Source organism: Miscanthus floridulus, chromosome 10 (assembly GCF_019320115.1).
Source record: "Miscanthus floridulus cultivar M001 chromosome 10, ASM1932011v1, whole genome shotgun sequence".
In the NCBI taxonomy this organism is placed as follows: domain Eukaryota; kingdom Viridiplantae; phylum Streptophyta; class Magnoliopsida; order Poales; family Poaceae; genus Miscanthus; species Miscanthus floridulus.
Window position 1 is genome coordinate 141,731,472 of NC_089589.1, and position 23,342 is coordinate 141,754,813.

The 23,342-nt window shown below is 43.1% G+C and overlaps 1 protein-coding gene across 1 annotated transcript; it reads left to right on the forward strand.

Moving 5' to 3' along the window:
• Nucleotides 1-6,344: 6,344 nt before the first annotated feature.
• LOC136485911 (noroxomaritidine/norcraugsodine reductase-like) lies at nucleotides 6,345-7,363 on the forward strand. The gene is made up of 3 exons (XM_066482715.1): nucleotides 6,345-6,430; nucleotides 6,519-7,050; nucleotides 7,196-7,363. The coding sequence occupies exons 1-3, from the start codon at nucleotides 6,345-6,347 to the stop codon at nucleotides 7,361-7,363; spliced, it is 786 nt and encodes a 261-aa protein (XP_066338812.1).
• Nucleotides 7,364-23,342: the final 15,979 nt, after the last annotated feature.

Below are 23,342 nucleotides of genomic sequence, written 5' to 3' on the forward strand. Positions count from 1 at the left end.
TTGCCGTGCTTTACTTGTACTAGGAAGTAGCAATATGTATCAATTAGTCCCGGCTCTACTTGTTGCCGTGCTTTACTTGCCGTGCTTTACTTGTTGCCGTGCTTTACTTGCCGTGCTTTACTTGTTGCCGTGCTTTACTTGCCGTGCATTTGTTGCAATTAGTCCCGGCTGGTATTACGAGCCGGGACTAAAGGTTTACCTTTAGTCCTGGCTGGTATTATTAGCCAGGACTAAAGGTCTTTTAGTCCCAGGCGTTTACAGGAGCCTCGATGGGCCAGCTCGACCTGAAGCCCACACATAGGAGAGAGCATATACCAGAATGGAGCGGCCCAGTACGCAATATGCTGGAATTGCTGGCCAGTCCCACCTATTAGCACCACCTCGCTTGCTCAAAAAGAGTGAAAGCTAACTTAAAAGCTCTGCTTTGGAGCCATGCACCACGATCTTACTTGAATAGGATATGTTCTATAAGATCGTACCGCTGCATCCTTGACTAAACATTATAAACGTGTAGAATACGTATATTCTAGCAGCGTAGAATGCGTATTCGAAAGCCAAAATGAATCATCAATTGAAAATAGAAACAAAAAAAAGAAAAAAATATTGAAAGTCCCGGTAGCAGCGTAGAATGCGAACAAAAATTGAAAGTCCCGCTAGCAGCGTAGAATGCGAACGAATCATCAATTGAAAATAGAAAAAAAGAAAAAGAAAATAGAAACAAAAGAAAAGAAAAGAAAAACCTTTAGCCCCGGTTGGTAATACCAACCGGGACTAAAGGGCCGGCCCACGTGGCCAGGCCGGGAGTCCTCTTTAGCCCGGGTTGGTATTACCAACCGGGACTAAAGGTGGATCTTTAGTCCCGGGCGAGAAACCGGGACTAAAGGAGGGGCCCTTTAGTCCCGGATTCGTGCTCCCGGTTGGAAAACCGGGACTGAAGAGGGTTAAGAACTGGGAGTACAGCTCGTTTCTCTACTAGTGAATGTTCCTACTGCTCATGTCACTGGATAGCTGCTCAGAATACCAGTGTTCCTAGCACCAACGCTCCCTCAACCGGTTCATAGCCTATCTTTGGATGGTGGACAACAACCTCTCCTGATGCCAATGATTCATCTTCTAGCAAAGTGTATGGTGCTACTGATTTGAATGAGGAAGCAACCATTAAAACATCTACAATCTCTCAACTTAGAAGACGGAGTTTGACTTGGTGTGGTCTCCATGATCATACTTTGACACGGAGAGTGTAAGGCCAGTCTCAGTGAGAGTTTCATCTGCGTTTAATAGCCCGACACATATGCATTTGTGATGACATGGCAATGTTTTAATGAAGAGAGAGAAGAATTGACTTTAATGGGGATAAAACTCTCTTAGCACGATTACCAACTCTCTATAAGTCATAGAATAAAATATGTATGAAACCATAGAATGAAACTTTGCATTGAGAGTGGGTGTTTCATTCAAGTTTTATTTCATTCTATATGACATGGCAGTCTTGGAAACAACGCAATGAAACTATCCACTGAGACTAGCCTAAATTGCACTTTTTTTTGCTATAGAAATTACCTATGGAAACTATGCATTTGGAGTGCCGTAAGCGGAGCACATATTTGCCATCTACACCCATACGTAAGTACACTCTTGTACTTGTACCGTTGTACCCTAGTACTAAATTAGTCAATAAGACGAGTATTATTGATATGTAACTGCTGATTTAGCCAATAATGATTGATGATGGGAGTTACCTATACCTACTACTATCATTCTAGAAGGCCACTGGTCATGCATCCCTCAAGGAGACAAGTGAGCTTGTTGCAAAGATGAATGCACCCGAAGATACTGACGGCGGAGCTAGCGATCGCCCTGCCATGTTATACTTAGGGTGTTAGGTTCCTGCTCCTAAACTTTAGTCGTTGTCCTATCGGATGTTTGACACATACATGAAGTATTAAATATAAACTAATTATGAAACTAAATGTATAGATTGAGACTGTTTTACGACATGAATTTTTAAGCCTAATTAGTCCATAATTTGACAATATGGTGCTACAGTAACATGTGCTAATGACGGATTAATTATGCTTAATAAATTCGTCCCGTGGATTACTGACGGATTCTGTAATTTTTTTATTAGTATCCGAACATCTCATGTGACACTTCCTAAACATTAATTACCGGATCCAAACACCCCTTATATTAAATATAGAGTTCTTTGTCTATGTAGAGTGGTCATCTTTTTGCCGACATAAGTACCCTTATTTTGAGATGCATTGACACTAGCAGATCAACTGATGGCCGGCTTATTAAGTCAACGCTGCATGCATTTGGCTTTATTTCTTAAGTTCCCGTCAGATATCCCTATACTACACAAACGATTTTTATAGCAACGGCATATTTTCTTTTGTAGGGACGGCCTAATCATCAACCGCTCCTACAATATGCGTGCCTACCCATGGGACAAGCCGCACCTACGAATGGGCCGCTCCTATAAAGTTTTGGGTGTAGTTTGCCAGACAAAATATCAGCCCGCGCCTGTGACTTGAATACGTGGTGGAGGATGCGCGCTCGAGGTTCAAAGTATTGGCAGTCAAAAGCAAAGGAGGCAGGCCTTGTTGGTTTCAAAACAAAGGCATGGAGGAGCTGCGTGCACTAACTACTCAAAACTTTTATAGGCGCGGCCCAATCATCGGCCGTCACTACAATGTGCATGTCTAGAATCCATGGGACAAGCTGCCCCTACAAATGGGCCGCTCCTATAAAGTTTTGGGTGTAGTTTCCCAGACAAAATATCAGCCGGCGCCCGTGACTTGAATACGTGGTGGAGGACGCGCGCTCGAGGTTCAAAGTATTCACCCTATTCGTTTGGGCTTGTCTGGCTAAGCTGTACTTTTTCAGCCAATGAACAATATTTTTCTCTCACACCAAATCAGCCAACAGTACTTTCAGCCATGGCTTATCAGCCAAAAAAAGCCCAAGCGAAAAGGGCAATTGACAGTCAAAAGCAAAGGTGGCAGGCTTGTCGGTTTCAAAACAAAGGCATGGAGGGGCCGCGTGGCGCATGCACTAACTACTCAAAAGTTTTGTCCCACCAACACGCCATCTCTCCTCCTCTTCATCCACTCACACATTTCCACCCCAAACATGAAACACAGCAGCATAGAGGCAACGCGGCCGGCTGCCGGTGCTCTCCATCGCCGTGGGTGTCGTCGTCTCCAGCAACGCGGTAGGCTCCCGGTGCGGCCGCTTACCCGTGCTACCCGCACAGCCGATTCTCCATGGCAGGCCACTACGGCGGCACTAGCAGACCAGGCGCGTGATCTCCTCGGTGGCGGCGGAACCGCCGCGGACCACGGCAGCCCAAGATCCGGCGAGTGCGTGGTGGCTCGCACAGCGTACCCGGGGAAGCCTCTGGGGCGGCACAAGCAGGGCCCAGCGCGACCTCCTTCATCTCGTTGGTGGTGGCACCGACGCAGGTGAGGCTAGCGTTGGCGCTGGCGGCGCCCCGACGTCGGCACGGCGGCAGTGACCCCGACGAGGTCCAGGCCGGCAGTAGCGGGCGGCGGCTCCGCTGCAGACCTGGCCGCACAGCAACAAGTGCGGTGACCTGACGCTACCACGGTGGGTGGCCAGCCACACGGCGTCGGTCCTACCGAGCAGCACAGTTTCGGAAGGCGGGGCGTGGAGCAACTGGTCGACCGCGGCTGGTGGCGTGGCAGTGGTCCCCGGTGAGCAGCGCGGTTTTGGACGGCCGGGTGTTGCCCGGCTGGTCGACCGCGGCTAGCCACCATTTTTTTTATTATTTTCAATCGTTTTGTAGGGGCGGTTCTCTTTTTTTTAGCCACCTCTAAAAACCTTGTTTTTGGGGAGCCGCCTCTGAAAATCCACTATTTGTAGAGACGCTTTCATAGGGATGGCTGGCCCAACCGCCCTACTGGCTCAGCAGCCACCCCTAAAATCACGACTGTAGTAGTGTGTAACGTGTGTATATCAAACTAACAAGGGAGGAGTGGTATGTGGACGGCACTCAGAGAATTGTTTTTTTTTGTTCACTTTCTTATATGCAATGCTTTAGTTAACCGTTGTCTGCAGAGACTTTTCAATCGTTAATTAATTGTTGATGTTTTGCAATGACAGACCAATTTACAATTCAAATCCCTGTCCCTGTCATTAAAAATATACACACTAATGTCTATTCCAAGAATGAGGTAAAACCTACAAAGAAATTTTTGCATAAGTACACATATCTTAACCATTTTGCAGGGCATGTTTTGATACATGAGCTAATTACTAGCCAGCTAAAAAATTAGCTATAGTGCATTCAAACAGTAGAGCTAATTGGTGGCTAATCTTTTGGCCAAGTGTCAACTAGTTGTTAGCAACTAGCTAGCCAACACAGTTGAAAAAAGCAAGCTAGCTAACCATAACTAATATGAGCTAATTTTTAGTTAATGGGTATAAATTATAGTTTTCTTATCCATATTTCCTGATGGGCAGTAAAAGACTGGATCATTTGACCCAAGTTGCTTAGTTAACTTACCGGACAATCATAGTTTGATTCTCGAGATATTTGAAAATTTGTTGTAAATAAGTACCCAGCGAAGTATTTCGCTGGCAGCCTGATATGGACAGCCAAGCGGATCCTGGTTTCAATTTAACTATTCATAATATTTTATTATAAGGGCATAGGGTATTATATATATTTTGGCATGCATATTGCCATCTCAAGATTCACAACCCAATAGATCTTGGAAATAAATGGGGTAAACATAACCTCGCTTTGTTACTAAACCTATCTTTGTTAAGAAAAGGATGGCAAAGCCCCAAAAAAGGGGGTACAAATAAAGGAATATGGTGATTTTCTGGTTCATATATATATAAGAAAAAACTGAATTAAGTTGCAGGTGATTCAGTGGACATTTGGTAGAGGGTACACAATTTTCTTGTCCCTAGCTTTGCTTATTTACTTAGTAATAAAACATGAATATGTTCTTTGCTTACCTTTGTATATTCAGTTGATTGTGCATTATGTATGTTGGAAACTCTGACATTAGCTGGTAAAGTCAACTCCTATCATTAATAAATCTTTCGTTTACTTGGATAGTGCCTTTTTTTTGTAAGCGTGTGGTTGGCGGCGACGACGTGTTGCGCCCTAGGAGTTTGCGTTGTTAAACCGCAATGAAAAAAATTGGGTGCACGATGGCATCCATACAAATGTTAATCTTAATCTTTAACACATAAAATTTGGAATAGGAGTATCAGGACAAATCATCGTTTAACTATAAGTAGGGGAAATGAATAAGCTTTGTGTCTATGTGGCATGTACTAATTTGTTATGTCGATCCGAAGTGATTAACATAGGGTTAACAACCAGCCCACCACCACTGCCGTCCAGGGCCACTCTACGTATTCCTCTCTGTTGAGTCTGCTGGGGACAAAAAGGGAGTGTGGACTAATTTTTCTTTTACAATACTTTTTAGATTTAGTTTGTTTAGGGTTTACAACAAATAAAAGTATCGATGAAATCAGATGATTTTGTGTTAGGATCTTGTTATCTGCGATGACTTTGGTTATTGCCATGACAAGGGGTGCTGCGTTCATAGGCAGGTGGCCAATTTGCGGCCACCGTCCGGAAGTGCCATGTTGTCACTCGATCCTCCTTGCTTAGTGTAATATTGCCGCACCTCCGCATGAAGATGGAGGGTAGGGCCGGGAGGTAAAAAGAAGTGAGAGACCACCTTTGTTGCTAGAGAAGAGTTCTTTCAGTTGGCATCTTTGGCTTTTCAAACTGGGAGCATAGCTGCAAAACCTAAAGTGGATCATAAATAGGCCCTAACTAAACCCTCTGTTAATAGATTTATAAATATGGTTGTTTTGGACTGCCCCCATAACTAAACCCTAAGATTTTTTTTTAATTAATCAGGGAAGTCATTGGCTGCTCGTTGCTCATGTCAACCACTTCAGACAGTTTGGCACGTACGCATGACAGGTTCAACGGCAGTGGAATTTATACAAATTTATAAATATTCTGTTCTCTGGACGGATGCTTGGAATAAACCAGCAGTGGGTGGGCGGCCGTCTTCTTGTGCGCCGTATCTGTCCAAATCCGGCCGTCAGATGACTAAAACATGGTCTTACACTAGTTTATTCATAGTCAGGCAGCTCTGCTTAGTGCGCAACTGCACATTTCAATGGAGGTGCCATCCGGTCAGATCACTATAAATACATGCTGCATGGATGTGGAGTAGCATCTCATCCATCCCATTTGCACTGTACATCCATCGACGATCACTCTAATTCCGATCTTTCGTACATTATACATATATACAAGTCAAGAGATTGAGAGGAAGAAGATGGTGGCTGCGCACATGAGCAGGGCGGCGCGGTGGAACCTCGGCGGTGCGACGGCGCTCGTCACCGGCGGCAGCAAGGGCATAGGGTACATTACGTGCTCTGATGATCTCTTGATTGGGATCTACTAGTACGTTTGTACGAGTTCACTTACATTACATTAACATGCATGGCAGGCACGCGATCGTTGAGGAGCTAGCGGGGTTCGGCGCGCTGGTGCACACGTGCTCACGGAACGCGGCGGAGCTGGAGGAGTGCCGCCGGCGGTGGGAGGAGAAGGGGCTGCAGGTCACCGTCTCCGTCTGCCACGTGTCCGTGCGTGGCGACCGGGAGGACCTCATGGCAACCGTGAGGGCCACCTCCGGCGGCAGGCTCGACATCCTCGTGAACAACGCGGGGCAGTCGATGTTCAAGGACACGCTGGAGTGCACCGGCGAGGACTACTCGAGGATCATGGCGACCAACCTCGAGTCGTGCTTCCACCTCAGCCAGCTCGCGCACCCACTCCTCGCCGCCGCCGGCGGTGGTAGCGTTGTTAACATCTCCTCCATCGCTGGCTTCATCGGGCTCCCGGCGCTCGCCGTTTACTCCATGACCAAGGGCGCCATGAACCAGCTCACTCGGAGCCTCGCCACGGAGTGGGCCAGCGACAGCATCCGCGTCAACTGCGTCGCGCCTGGGGGCATCAGGACTGACATCAGCAGTGATGTAAGCTTTGATTTTAATCTCAGTCAGCTCCTTCCTATGCATATTTTTGTATGTTAATCTTTTCAATTAAAAGCTATAAATGTTATTATTACATGATTATATATGACCTCATGGGATGATTGATTTATTTTGGATTGATGAGCAGAAGACGATAGACCCGGAGCTGGTGAAGAAGGAGATGGCGCGGCTGCCCATGGGGAGGATCGGCGAGCCGGAGGAGGTGGCGTCCATGGTGGCATTTCTCTGCATGCCGGCGGCTTCCTACATGACCGGCCAAGTCATCTGCATCGACGGCGGCCACACCATAGCTTAGCTTGCTAGCTAGTCCACTTGTCACGTTCATCATGTATGTATGCGTACATGACAGACCAGCTGCCGGCACACGTACATTCTGTCTGTACATTTGCATGCATTGTGCTGAGGATGATTTTCTCGTTCTTATTTGTAATCTTCTTGCATCAAATGCATCGTTTAATATAATCTAGTTTTCCTGTGTGAAAGTAAGTCCGAACCTAATGGTTTCAATTGTTTTTAGTCAATCACAAGTAGTAGTGACCTGCTAAGTTGACACCACTAACCGAGCTATATAATGCACCACCGGCTCTTATATCTTACTACATAGATAAAGTAATGGCACCGTTGACATTACTTTTTATAGCAAGATGTCAAAGGTAACAATTACTACTGTAGATCTATAGAGCAATGCCAAATCCATACCCGATATTAACGCTGAAATCAGACCCGGGACAGGGTATAACCGGCAGTGATAGATTTCCCTATCACTGTCGTTTTCCAAACCCGGCAGTGTAAGGAGATATCACACTGCCGGGTCAATGTCAGGTCAAACATCTACCCAGAAATGAGAATATGATTCTCATTGCCAAGTCGGTGGTATTTACCTAGTGTTGGTGGGTGACTTAACCGAACTGACAGTAAAAATGTATTTCTACCAATGGTAAGGTCATTGCCTGTGGAAATATTCTATTTTCACTAGCCTTTTATACTAGCGGTTAAAAACTAGTGCTAGTAGAAATCAATTTATACCCGCCAAAAAAATAGTTTTTGTACTAATGAAACAATGGAAATGGACATGAGTTACTTTTTTTGTGTTTGGCGAGAGGAGGTGATAGACTAAGGTTGAAGAACCTTACCCGGAGGTAGTTGGTCGACGGGACAACCATCATTCTTCATACATAACGAATGTAATTTTCATTCATTTATTAATTAGCATAACCCTTTATTTGCCTATAAATTAGTCTGAATTAATTTATTTATGAATTAAAGCTTATATGTGACCTTAGATTACTTATGTTGAAATAAATAGTTGTGCTCTAGAGGCTCCACTAACACTTGAATGTTATATGCAATGTGAGTCGAAAAACTTGTGCTGTGTAGAGACCCCAAAATGTTTCACTCAACACAAAATTCGTAAATGTTCTATCTGCGTCTAAATGACTCGTGTGTTTCCTAATATCACAATATAGATGATCCACATATATATCTTTTTGTCTGATGCTGATGAGCAATAAATTTTGTTAAAGTCCTTGCAAAGGTGCCAAATTAAGAGCAGTCACCATTCGTGAAAAGCTAGAAAGAAGGTAGTACAAAATTTATACCAAACTTTTTACCTTTTGGTATCTTCTGTAGAAAGGCTCTCTCCTGCTCACCCTCACATAGAATTTTTACCGGCCTTAGCCTTTTGGTATTTTTGTGCTGTTTCAACTGAGCCAGCCAAAATGGGCAATTAAATTGTGTTAACTTGGTTCACTTACACTAAGAAAACAGAATATTCTGGATTTGACTTACCAGCGAATCAGGAACATACACAATTATCTTGTGTCGACTTGCATCACTTGCTGACACGTATGCACCTTCGACATCATTTGACTTCGATTTGGCTCTTTAAAAAATCTCAGCTTCATCTCCTTGCGCGTGATCACCACTACTACTACGAGCTTGTCTGCATAACCATATGTACCGTATCTTCTACAATAAGTAATATATGCCAGTATCCCAGTCTCTATAGTAGGCCATTTCTATATAAGATTAATTAGTATCAGTTTGTGACTTGTGAGCTACCCTAATCATGCTCATGGGAGTTAACTCTAACAGCCACTCCAGTTGTCAGCAGCCTCAGGGGCAACACACCACTTAGATATATCCATATATGTAGGTCAATTTCTTGATGCAACGATGAATGCACCCAAAGATAGTGATGGTCGAGCAAATCCCCCTGCCATCTTCCTCTTACATAGTTCCTTTTTTATACTTATATTATATTAGAGTGTTCCTTGTTTATATTTATATTATACTAGGGTCTTCTTGCCGACATACGATACAACACACACTATATACATGCATGAATTTGATGCTCAGATAGCAACAAAAAAAAATAATACATGAGAATCATTATTTGCGATACGTTGACACTGGACAATCAATGGCCGGCTTAGGTCAATGGCACATTTGATTTTTGTAAATTTTTGTCATTTAGCTCAAATGGCCAGATGGAACTTTCTTTTGAGTATCTCAAACTGAGAAACAGAAAAGATATCGACGGCACACCGAGATTGCTCTATCCAATGTAGTCGCTAGCTGGGCCATGTATAGCACAGATAACACATTCTAGGCCGAATGTCGTTCTCATGCAAAACTGTTTGTTAAACATGTACACTAATAGAAAATATAAAACTAATAGAAATCGTCTCACAAATTTCAACATCTGATGCATGCATTTCATCCTTAGATGGATAGTAGTATATATGGAACCGGTCCAAGAAATGAAGTGCAAGAATTCCGGCTGAGAAAACACAAAGAAATTGAGCTCAATGTGCACTGGAGTGCACTATTGAAGCTCTCCGATGAAGGCACCAAAAGATAACATGAAGTCAAGTCTGAGGCTAGCTGCTGAAGAGTGCACCAGAACCCTTCGATGAGGCATCAAAGCTTCAGTACAAAGAGTACTGCACAGTCGTAGTGGAGAAGATAAATATCATTAGAGCTCTCCAAAGTGCAAGGCATCGGGTGAGCACCAGAAGATAAGGTGCGATCCAGTGAAGAAATGAAGGCTAGGACAATGAACACTGTCCATTGTGGCACTGGAAACATCACTGGGGAGATGAAGCAGCAAACGTCGGATTCCAATGGCTAGTACATATGGCATCACCAAACATCTCTGGTGCTCACTACAAAAGTGGAGTTCGTGCACAACGGCTAGTTTTGGGAAGTTGGGGTTATATATACGCCTGTACATGGTCATTTCTAGGGTGTTAGAGTGTGCTGAAGCGGCTAGTGAGTTGACGCTTTCATCCAAGTGCTTAGGGGAAATTTAGGTGATTAGTGTTAGTGCTTTGTGAAGGGCTTATGCTAGTTTAGACCACAAAATAGAACTTTCTCTAGGCTTATTCTTAGTGCTTAGTGACGCCTGCATAGCTCTTGCTACTCGGTGCTTGCACGCACCTAGCTTGTACTCCAAGGATCTTGTAATCTTGTGAGGTCACACCAATCGTGTCCATGGTGTAGCCGCCGACAGTGTACCAAGGGAATGAGACTTGTGGAGTATTGGTCGGAAGCTTGGTTGTGAAGACAGTGAGGAGCGGTCCAGGAGAAGGACAGATGGGGACCCACTTACTGTGCGTAGGGAAGTCCTATGAGCTATGCATGGAGTTACCCAACCAGGAGCTTAGCCCTTTCGTGGGGTCCAACAAGGACTAGGGAAAGCATGAGCTTCTCGATACCTCTAAAAAATTGTCGTTGTGGGAGTTTGCTTATCTCTATCTCATTACATTTCCATTCTTACTTGCTTCCCTTAGGTTGTGTGATTTACCTTCCTAGTCTAGCTTGCTAGGTTAGTTGATAGCATTGGACCTAGGGTGCCAAACTCTTTTGCATTAGAGAGACAAACACTTAGCAAAACCGTAGTGCACATTTTAGATAGTATCTTGCGTAGATTTTGATATGTATATTTTAGAGGCAATTAGTTTTAAGTTACCTAGTCCCCCCCCCCCTCTTAAGCATCATAGACCCTGCAATTGTGTTGTCATCTAAATCATAGAAACCATGTGTGACCATGCATATGGGCACATGATCCGTACAATCAAGAGCAATGGTATGCCCTCTACTAGGTCACTAGCTTATATACTAGCAGCTTGGATGTCAGATACCATTTGGATTTACCCCGGGCTAACCTATCCTTGAGAGGTTCACCTATTCATGAGTAAGTGGGGTTTTTTACAACTACTGATTAAATCCTTCATGGTTTCCCTGCAAACAAAAGAAGATGTGTGCTTTGTCAGGCAACATTTTTGGACTTGTTCAACGGAGATGACTAAAGCAGGCTCATGCCAAGACCTTGTCAAGATTGCAACAACCTGATCACAAAGGACACAGGAGCTACATTGGATGATACGACCCATAGATATTACCACAGAGGACAAACCTGGCTTCCTAGCTATAGTGTTGGCTAGTATGAAGCCCCCCCTAAAATATGAGGCGCCAAGCAATACAATCGACAAACCCTGGACTTTGTGTACTATGTCCGACCATCAAGTTCTTATTGTCATGCTATGCCCCATAATTATCAACCCATGACAAATACAATGACAAGTACCAATAGGGTCTGTAGCCACAATAGGTTGGACCCATTTTCATTTGTTTCTAAGGCTAGTATTCGTGTGTTGCTCTGAAGTAAGCAAAGTTAACGCTAATCTTTAATGTCACAAATACACTTGGCTACAAGGTGGACCTTGAACCCTCTATATCCTTCTATACTTTATTTTTTTGTCTTCGATCCTCGAACCAAATTTGATTTGTAGTTAATCACCTCTCCTTCCCCATAAAATTTGATATTGTCGAATACTCAAAGCTACATTGGTGTCTTTATGCTTGTTGATTTATCTATGTAGCTAAAGACTGTCAACATTTACCCTCAATGGGTCTTGGTGCCTAGGACAGTGCCTATGTAAAAAGAATAGGCCCTAGGGGCATCACTATAATTCATTCTCTCCAAGACATTATAATTATATATTCATGGACTGGTGATGAGATCCGAGTTTTTCCTAGTCAAAATGGTTTGTCTCCCACTCTTTCTTCCACTTATCTCCAAGCATTAATCTCTTTTAATTTCCTACTTACTCTCTCCCTCTTTCTTGCACTTATCTCCAAACATTAATCTCTCTTCATATTGACTCTCTGCCTAAGGTTAATGACAACCATGATTTGTGATGGCACCACCAACTCTAAATTTTGTGTGCCATGTGGTTTGTGAATAATGTTTTGTTTTATAGGCTAATGGTTCATGTAGGGAATTATGATGGATTCTCTTTTTGGATAATTACCTAGCTTGTTTAATACCCCTAAAAATATCATTTTGGTCCTTGATCTACTATGATTGTAACATCCCGGCCCAGGGCTTAACAGGATTAATAGGATACTCATACCAATAAGTTGCAACTTTTTTTCCGGAAGCCCATCGGGTTCGCACGAGTGAGGACAAAGTGCGTAGAAAAGACCTGTGTTGGTCTGTGAGGGCAGTCTATATCCTAGAGAAGCTGCCAGATGTAAGCGGGCCCAGCCTCGGGGAGGCGGGACGTTACAGAATGGTATCAGAGCCGACTCTCATGGTTTCACGGGCGCGTGTGTCGCAGTTGCGCAGGCATGATGCACATGGCAGGTGTGGATCCGGCGTGGTCACACATCATGGCACATGCGCTGGCTCTGGACACACGGACGTGGCCAAGAGAGGACGCTCCTGGCTTGGGATTGATCGACGAGGACGTCGATCTCTTAAGGGGGTGAGGATGTAACATCCCGGCCCAGGGCTTAACAGGATTAATAGGATACTCATACCAATAAGTTGCAACTTCTTTTCCGGAAGCCCATCTGCAAATAACTCCGAGGTTAAGTGTGCTTGGCCTAGAGCGATGGGTGACCGACCGGGAAGTTCTTCCCGGGTTCGCACGAGTGAGGACAAAGTACGCAGAAAAGACCTGTGTTGGTCTGTGAGGGCAGTCTATATCCTAGAGAAGCTGCCAGATGTAAGCGGGCCCGGCCTCGGGGAGGCGGGATGTTACAATGATGTTCGAGTAGAGGTCCAAAGCCTTCCACACCACCTCTAGATGCCTATGTGTCTGTGCTAGCATGAATGAAAATTGCTAAAAAGTATCTCCTTCCCTATCCACTCCATTTTCCTCCTTCGCACCGCACATAGATTCCATGCACGCCTCTGTGTTCTGCAACTCGGCCATCGTGCTTGCCTGCGTCACTCACCCCTCATCGGACTAGCATGATGTGGCATGGCATGGGGTGGCCCGGATGTGCCACGGTTGGCATGATAGGGCTCATCTTCAGAGCTCTAGCTTGTCAGCCAACTCCCACTTTTCCACCTTGACCCGAGCTACTGGAGTGCACCAATACCTTTGCCACCCTCTTATCCTTCCTATGTGCTCACTCTTCAATCCAATCCAAGCCAGAGCCCCACGTCCTACCACTGCTTCATCACCTACCGCACCAGACTGCCACTAATGTCTCCTTGGTGTTTGTATCCATCACAACAACGCTCCTTCCTCAAACCACAACACTACTTGTCTCCATACGTCTAGGATCCCGCTATGAACATGTGAATGTATCTAGGCCCCAATTTGGCGCTATGGTGTTTTGGCGATTGATGAACACAACTAATTTGTGTTTTGCAATGGTAATCCCATTTGAGTTAGTCACAAGTTGATTGGTCACAAGTGTCTTGGCCCCAAATAATTGGATTGATGATTGGGGTAAGGCATATAGGATATTCTTGAAGACTAAGGATACTATAGAGCCAATTTAGGCTTGATGCTTGGATATTAAATCTTTATTTTTTCTTAGGTTATACTATTAAAGGGGTCCAAGATATTCGTCTTAAGGGAGCTTAAGTGAGAGCATTTGGATACACTAGAGGCTAACTTGTTGTTAAGATCATGATGGTAAGTGGCTCCATCAAAGTTGTTTCAAGTCAAAGATCTCAAAGAAGAAGTTAGATTGATCGAGTTTAGTCTTGAAATGGACATTGAGTTCCTGATGTTTGCCACATGCACCATTCATGGACATTTGTGCTCGGCTGCCATCCATTATAATGGCTCAAGTGTTAGTTGTTTGCCCAAGCAAGTACAGGAGGCTCCATATTTGACTTCGTATGATCTTCCACGCATATCTGTAATCACTGATACCTTCTAAAATGTATTTTTAATATCTTAATTTATGAGATGTTGAGAGCTAAGTTCTCCCTGCATTCTAAAGTATAAGACATTTTGTTTTTTCTAGGTACATTACTTTTACTACATATCAAGACATAGTGTGTAAGTACAAACGTATCTTGAAAAAATCAAAACATCTTATCATTGGGAATAGAGAGTAGTTTTAATACAAAATTTGCACATATATCTCATTTCCAATCTATATACTTTAGAAGTTAATGATACTTGCAGTAATTAATTTTTAAGATTTGACTAAATTTTGTCAACAAGACATGATGTTATGTTGTTACGACGACTAGAGAGAGTAATAATCTAAGTGTTTGTTGTTAAGTTAAATGTATACATAGTTTAATGAATGGTCCTTCATTGACAGTTTTTTTTAAATTAGACTAATGTTTTGAAAGAAAAAAGGGATATTTCGCAATGCAACAAATGGTTAAACACAACACTCATAAATTAATTAATAAGATAAAAATATATAGCACTTGGCATGAAATACGTGTCATGTTGTACAATGTGCTATACTGTATATAGTTTCTTTGCTAATTAAAACTATAGTAAATCCATATCGGTGCATGCGCGTCTTCTTATATATAGAATAACGTTGTAGTAGATTTACTGAATAATAATTAATTGTGGATAAGTCCTATGAGTTTAATATCCCAAAGAAGCACAATGCATGCCCTTGGGACATGGGGTACCGTTCGTTGCCTCCGGGCTAACCTACCGTGCGCCACGGTGAGTCTAGGAGGAAGTCACACGACATAAATTTTGCCGTCATCGTTTGAGAATTTTGTAAATATATGTACGGTCTATTACAACAGGTGGATATGCTATAAAACAAATACTAGGCTAGCTTATCTATCAACGCACTCATTATATAGTTGGCATAGGCTAGCACAGGTGGATTACATATTTAAATATTTAATCAAGCATATTTTAACTACTTCCACTATTGTTTAACGATCACTTAAGAGAATAATATTAGGACCAAAATTAGTACCATTTCTTGAAATAAGCGTTACATGTTGTTGGGGACTTGCCGTCAAAGAGAGAGAGGGGGAGAGTTACAGGTTGTCGAGGAATTGTCCTTGTTGCCAAGGAGAGATAGGGGGAGGATCCTAAAGAGAGGTAGGGAGGTTGAATAGTGAAAAAAAGGAGAGTGAGATGGCCGAGGGTCATTTCCCTCTAAGCCTTAGTGCACCATTTATAGGAGGGAGAGATGGTTGTTTGTATTTACTTCCTCCGTGGGGCTATGAGTTACTAACAAGTCCTCAAAGTTTGCAATTAGACCACAAGATGTTTATAGATATGACCCTAAACCTAGTATCTACATTATACTAGATATACAATCTATGCTAGTATGGAAGTATAATGGCCAACAGGTAGTTGGGGAGACCATTAATAGATGGCCAGCGAGTTAAGGTACCTATGCCAATATGAAAGTATAATGGCCAATGAGTTAGGGAGACCATGAATGGCTAACGGTCATGGTCTTACCGACAATTATACAAGTTCAAATATCGCTCTTATTTCACTACCCCAGAACAACCCTTCATTGCCAATTCAAAAACCTCGTCACTGCCGATTTCTTGAACCCACAGTAGAAAGTGGCATTGATGGCAGGGCTCATCACTTGATGAGGTTTTCCAGAATACCAAATTCATGCTAAAAATATATAGAAAAAAAATTAATACCGGGAAAGATCCCACTTGGTAGCCACATGCACGCGCTGCCACAAGTCATGGAATTTTTCACGCAAAAAACACGCGCTTTGCGTTCGCCGGCGTTCAAACCCACGACCTCAGGATTCGCGCGTTCGTCCCATAACCACTCCACCACAAGACACTTCTGTCCATTTGGGATATTCATCCTCCTCATTTTATGTTCATCTGGTTTTGAAATGAGTATTTGGGACCCTAAATGGTTTCAAATGAAAACATTGTCAACTACATAGTTTTATAACATTTCAAGATCCACAACTTGGTTCTAGTCATTTCTCCATCCGATGTCGTTTGAAGAATTTGAATTTTAAATACGAGGAAATACAAATATAACTTTTCTTGGATAGATGACTTCAAATGAAAAAGTTGTCAACTACAAAGTTGCATAACTTTTCAAGATCTACAACTTTTGTTTTGGTCGTTTCTTCATCCGTGGTCGTTTGAAAAATTCAAATTTCAAATGTGAGGAATTCAAATGTAATTTTTGTTGGATAGATGGTTTCAAATAAAAAAGTTTTCAACTAGAAATTTGCATAAGTTTTTTATATCTACAACTTTGTTTTGGTTGTTTCTCCATCTAAAATCCTTCCCTAACACTACACACTTATGTGTGACTATAGAGCCTATGGATTCCTTAGGTATTAACTCTATAAAATCTTGTGAATCAAATATTTCAACATCAAAACGACTTCAAATAAAAAAGTTCTTAACTACAAAGTTGTATAAATTTTTGAGATCTACAACTTTTGTTTTGATCGTTTGTCCATCTAAGATCCTTCTCTACCACTACACATATGACTATAGAGCATATGGATTCCTTTGGTATTAACTCTATACAATCTTGTGAATCAAATATTCAGCATCAAAATGACTTCAAATGAAAATGCTGTCAATAACAAAGTTGTTGATCTCGTCGAGTACTACAACTTTGGTATAAAGTTCGTCTTACTCAGACCTAATATGAGAAAGTTATGATGTTTTTCATACAGTCTGTCACTGTAGGGCGGGTCATGTCCCAAACCGGTAGTGATAGTATCATTGTTGGTTCAAGCCATGAACTGGTAGTGGTGATAGAATCACTGCTGGATCACACCAATTACCGGCAGTGATGACGGAATATCACTACCCCAATATCACTATCGGTTCGCCTATCACTGCCAGTTGATAAGAAATCGATACTGATGGGCTGGCATTTTGGTCCCTGATCTAATTTGACGTTCGAGTAGAGGTCGTCCAAAGCCTCCCATACATCACCTCTAGATGCATATGTGTCTGCGCCAGCATGAATGAAAACTGCAAAAAAACCTCCTTCCCCATCCACTCCATTTTCCTCCTCCGCAACACACATAGACTTCACGCATGCCTTGGTGCTCTACATCACGGTCATATGCGCTTGCTTATGTCATTCGCCACTCATCGGACTACCATGAAGTGGCATGGTGTGGGGTGGCATAGATGCGCCACAGTCGCCACGACATGGCTCATCTTCAGAGCTGCAGCTCATCGGCCAACTCCCACTTTTTCCACCTTGACCCAAGCTATTGGAGCACACCAATACCTTCGCCAACCTCTTTTCCTTCCTATGTGCTCATTCTCCAATCCAATCCAAGCCAGAGCCCCACGTCCTACCACTGCTTTGATTGATAGATCATATCCTCTGTTGTAATCCTTACTTGATGTACAAGACACGTTGGGGGTTGTTCCCGGCCATATAAAACATAACCGAGTCCTTATTTGGGGCAACTCATTCAACCCATTTTCTCATATTGGACCTCTCTCGAATGGAAAATATTTGTTATTTTTTTACCTAATTTGTAAATATTGGAAAATGATTTATACCGGCACTTTGTGTAAGCATGCGGCCATTCCAGATCGATTTACACCAGCAGTATCCTTCAGAAAGCCATTAGTGTAAATACTTACACATGCGCTTCATAAGTAATGCTAGTGAAATATGTTGATTTTCACTAACCTTTCACATTGCGGTTCATAAAAACGCCAGTACAAATTCAAAATGTACCACTAGTAGAAATGTTGTCTATACTAGTGCACCATTGGTTACAAACCGATGGTGATAATCAATTAAAAAAATAATAAAATACCTGGCAACCGATCGCCTGTGCTGCTGCCACCTCCTGTGCTGCCATACATGCTGTTATTGCCCGCGATGCCACCCTTTGAAGTCGTTGCTGACTAAGGGGTTGTTTGGGCATGGCTCTAGAGCTGGCTATAGCTAGCCAAACACCCTAACTCCAAAAAAAGTTGGAGCAGCCGAATTCTATGGAGTTATTGGAGCTCTAGTTCATTCTCTTGGAGCACCTCTTTTCCAGCTCTAGAACCCTCTGAAATAAACCTAGACATAGAGTTCCAAGGAAATTACCTGCCTTTGCCATCGATTACACACTCCAACCCAGCGAACCATTATTAAACTTGTTTCTGACCGCCCCCGACTCGACCCTATCCAGCGCCATCCCCGACTCGGGCCATCACTCTCCCACTCGACGTTGCAACCCCCGTGCTCGCCCTCACCCACGCGGTCGCCGTCGCCCTTGCTCACCCTCACCCACGTGGTCGCCGTATCCACCATGCCTCCATACTCCTGCCGCCCTCCCCTCCTTCCCCCGCGCCTCCACACCTTTGGGATGGGTGACTAAGACCCTAAACACTCTAGGGGAATGCCACACAATGCTTCAGATGAACAAGGATATCTTTTTGGATCTTCATGATGTGTTAGTTGATAGGTATGGTTTGAAACCGTCGAAACACATGAATACCTATGAAATGCTTGCAATTTTTCTATTTATATGTGATGGATGTGAGTCAAATAGAAGAGAGCAAAATATGTGGCTGCGTGTCAACCAGGAGCTTTGCATAACACTAGTGTACTGTACCATGCAATGGAAGTGGATGTGCAAGTCTTCCCACTTCCTACACAAGGTACAAACTATAAGGAAAATGGACCCTAGGACCATTTACTTTGGATTTTGGTGTTTGATGACCAACACAACTAAATTGGACTAATGAGTTTGCAAGTGATTGTTTTGTAGTTCAATAGGGTGCAAGATGTGACTTGGATGAAGGCAACATGACGATCCGATGATCAACACCATAAGAAAGACCTTAGAAGCACAAGAGAAGACCCAAGATATCAAGCAAAGTCCAAGCATGAAGATAGGAACCACGCCGTACGCAAGATCGCGAAGAAACGAGCTCACAGAAGTGACCGGACGCTGGAAGAAAGTGACCAGACGCTCTGATCAAGAGGCTCGGCAACAGGCGCGACCGGACGCTGGTGGCAGATTGACCGGACGTAGGACAACAGAGTCCAGTCGAGTACAGAGAGGTTCCAGAGTGGCAAAAATGCGACCGGACGTGTCCGTTGGCATGTGACCGGACGCTGGCAGCGTCCGATCAGTGGATCATGGCTCCAACGGTCGAGACGACCGGACGCATCCGGTCAGGACGTGATCAGCGTCCGGTCAGTAGTAGAAAAGCGGGATTTCGTCCCCAACGGCTACTTCTCAGTGGGGCTTATAAATACAACCCCCAACCGGCAATTTGGGAAGTGTGGAGCTGAGGAAACATACCAAGGGTGTTGATACACCATTTTAGTGATCTCCACTTGCATAGTGCTTAGTGTTTTATTAGGTGATTAGCGTGGGTGCTTTGCGAAGTGCTTAGGTTGATTAGACCACCGCTTATGCGCTTGCTCTAGGTTTAGGCCTAGTGTTTAGTGAGGTTTTCATACCTCTTACCACTTGGTGCTTGCACGCACCATTGTTGTACATCAGAGGGGCTTGTAGTCTTGCGAGATCACACCAACCACGTTTGTGGTGTGGCTGCCACCATATACCAGAGGGAACAGACCCGCGGCGTTTCGGCTGGAAGCTTGATAGTGAAGACGGCGGGGAGCATCTGGGAGAGGCTTGCCGGAAGGCACGTCGGATACCCACTTGCGCGTGGGGAAGGCCCGAGGCTATCCACGGAGTTACCCGACCGGGAGCTTGGCCCTTGCGAGGGATTCCTTACGAGGGGCTCCAACGAGGACTAGGGGGAAGCTTGCGCGCTTCTTGATACCTCGGTAAAAATACGGGAGTCATCGACGGGAGTTTGCATATCTCTACCTTGTTGTTTAGCTTCCGCATTTACATTGATTGCATTACTCCTTTTGCGGTAGAGATAGCAACACATTAGCAAAACCGTAGTTGCACTTTTAGATAGTTTGTCTTTTGCACAGGTTTTGCTAAGGATAGAAAAAAGAGGTCATAGTTTAGAGTTAGAATTTTAAGTTGCCTAATTCACCCCCCCTCTTAGGCGTCATGATCCCCTTCAATTGGTATCAGAGCAAGGTTGGCTCAAATTGGACCTTTGGCTTAACCACCGTTGAGCCGACGCTATTTAGAGTGGTTGGGATGGATACCTCTAGGCCTCCGCACTTTGACGGCGCTAACTTCCCCTATTATAAAGCTAGAATGGCTTGCTATCTTGAGGCGGTTGATTTATGAGTTTGGAGAGTCACTCATGACGGGATGAAACCCATTAAGAATCCCAAAAAACCCACCAAGAGTGATAAAAAAGAAATGCATTTCAATGCTAGAGCTAAGAATTGCTTGTTTGAATCATTTAGCATGGATGTATTTAACCAAGTATTCACTTTAAATATGGCACATGAAATTTGGTTAAAACTTCAAGAGCTCCATGACGGCAAATCTAATGTCCGTGAGCAAAAACATTGTCTAGCTAAACAAAATTATGATTCCTTTACAATGAGTGATAATGAGCTTGTTCGCGATATGTATTCTCGTTTGAATCTAATTATCAATTAGCTCCATTCAATAGGATTAATAAAGCTAGATGATGCAGACATTGTGAGGAAGATCATCTCTGTGTTACCACAAAAGAAATATGCAAGCATCATCACCATCCTTCACAACATGGAGGACTTGAGCACCATGACCCCGGGAATAGTCATTGGCAAGATAGTGGCATTTGAAATGTCACGCAAGATGGGTCAAGAAGAAGCCTCTTCATCAAGCAAAGGCAAAGATCTCGCATGTAGCGAGAAAAAGAAGATGAAGGGCAAGCAAGTTGAGACAAGCTCAAGCTCAAGCTCCTCAAGTGAAGATGAAGAAGAAGATAAGGATGATAATGATGATGATGAAGATTCAAGTGATGATGATCAATCTTCCTCCTCCACCTCTGACCTTGATGAAGAATCAATCAAACTTATCCACGAGGTGGAGAAGATGATCCAAAGGCTCAATGTCAAGGGTGTGCCCATCCAAATTCAAGATCTCATTTTCACCAATCAAAGAAATGAGCAAAGAAAGAGAGAATCCTATGGATGCGGTGAGTTGGGGGCACTTTGTGGAAGTTTGTCCAAACAAGCCCACACCCAAGACAAAGAAGAAGGCATGCAAGAACCAAGTCCTCACATCAATAAAATCATGGGATGATTCTTCAAGTGAAGAAGAACACCATCACAAGAGGCGAGGCCGCAAGCACTCATCATCAAGCTCTTCTCGTATGTGCCTTATGGCACGAGGTAACGAAAGCTCATCCTCTAGTGAGAGTGATAGTGATGATGAAATGCCTTCTTATGATTAAATTGTGCAACAAAATCTTAATTATGCTATAGTTTGCACTAGTCAACAAAAGAAGCTCAAAAAATTAAAAGGGAAGCTAGATAGTTCACAAGAAGCATACAAAACTTTGCTTGAACAGTATGAGAACTTTGCTAATCTCAATGTTGAACTATCTACTAAAATTGAGCAACTTAAGGCTAGTGCAACAACAAATGCATGCACAATCAATGATGAGCAACTTGTAAAGAAAAATAAAAAATTAAAAGAAAAGTTAGCTAGCTCACAAGATGCTTATAAAAGTTTGCTTGCTAAAATGGAAACTATGTGCAAACATTGTGATGAGCTAACTAATAAAGTTGCCAAGCTTGAAGCCATTAGTACAACACCCACCAAGGCATCTAAAAAGAAAAGCTCTATCTTTAACATGTCTAAAAAGGATGCCTCTACTTCTTGTAATGATTTATGTTTAGACTCATCTTTGTGCAACCAAGTTTGTGTTGAGAAAGTTGTTGTAGATACATGCACACAAGAGGTTGCAAAGGAGAATGAGCAACTCAAGTAAGAAGTAGCTCGCCTCACCAAGGACTTGACTCAAGTGAAAGGCTAGGCGAAGCAAGCCCAACTTCATCAAGATAACACCATCAAGGGAGTGAAGAAGCTTGATGAAGGACAAACCGTGGTTTGCTACGTGTGCCACAAGGAAGGTCACAAATCCTATGAGTGCAAGGTGAAGAATGGGGGAGGAGCAAAGAAGAAAGAGAAGAAGCAAACAAGCAAGCTCTCCAACACCTACACCAATAAGGTGGACAAGAAGGCCTCCACACCTTATCTTTTGAAGAAGAAGAAAAATGACAAGGTGGTGGCCATCAAGGTGAACAAGCAAGCCAACAATGGGGTCAAATGCTTTTGGGTGTAAAAAGGAAATCATTTCCAACATGAAGAGCACCAAGAAGGTTTGGATCCCGAAAAGGAAGTGAGAAGTCCAATGGACTTTGGGGAATTTGGAGACTTGGCAAAGTATGGGTGCATTTCATGGGGTGCATCATGATGGACAAAATCATTGCCAAGTGGGTTAGTGAATACTATGGACCCAAATTCCCCTTCCCATGTTAGGTAACTAGATGTTATTACTATCAATTGGTACTTTCTTCAAGTGGTATTTCTTACAAATTGGCATCTTATAGCATCTAGTCACTTTTTATGTCTATGTTTGCATTTGCATGCTTATATCTTTTGTCATGCATACACTAGGCATATCTTATGGTAGATTTACTCGGTTTCATTCTTAACCCTTGGAGCAAACCTACATGGTTTAAAATTGTTTATGAGCACGGCACATAGCTTGTCTTTTGATTGAACATCTAATATGTGCCAAAGACCAAATTGTAGATAATTTCTCCCGAATATCATCTTCGAAAATGATTCTCACATTCATGAGATGTCATCTTTCAAGTGGTATTATTGATTCTAAAATCAATGTGCATGACTTCTACAAGTATCCCACACTTGTGTGCACAAATTTAGGGGGAGGTTACTCTACAAGTTGGATGCTTTGAGACTAACACCTTTTCAAGCTTATCATGTGTGTAGTAGTCTCATTGCAAGGAAAATGGAGTCCTCAAAGTTAAGCATCATACTTCAAATGTCCACCACCTATTGCAAGTGGTAGAAATCAAATTGGTTTCCACATGTGGTATTTCTAAAACCGATATCATCATGTTGATTTCATTTTGATATTTATATGCTTTCTCCAT

What these genes read in the sequence shown, in the direction of transcription:
- LOC136485911 (XM_066482715.1), top strand. Translation starts at nt 6,345, where the DNA reads ATGGTGGCTGCGCACATGAGCAGGGCGGCGCGGTGGAACCTCGGCGGT. An exon ending in GGCGGCAGCAAGGGCATAGG is followed by an intron (nt 6,431 to 6,518) that starts GTACATTACGTG and finishes CATGCATGGCAG; the next exon opens with GCACGCGATCGTTGAGGAGC. An exon ending in GGACTGACATCAGCAGTGAT is followed by an intron (nt 7,051 to 7,195) that starts GTAAGCTTTGAT and finishes ATTGATGAGCAG; the next exon opens with AAGACGATAGACCCGGAGCT.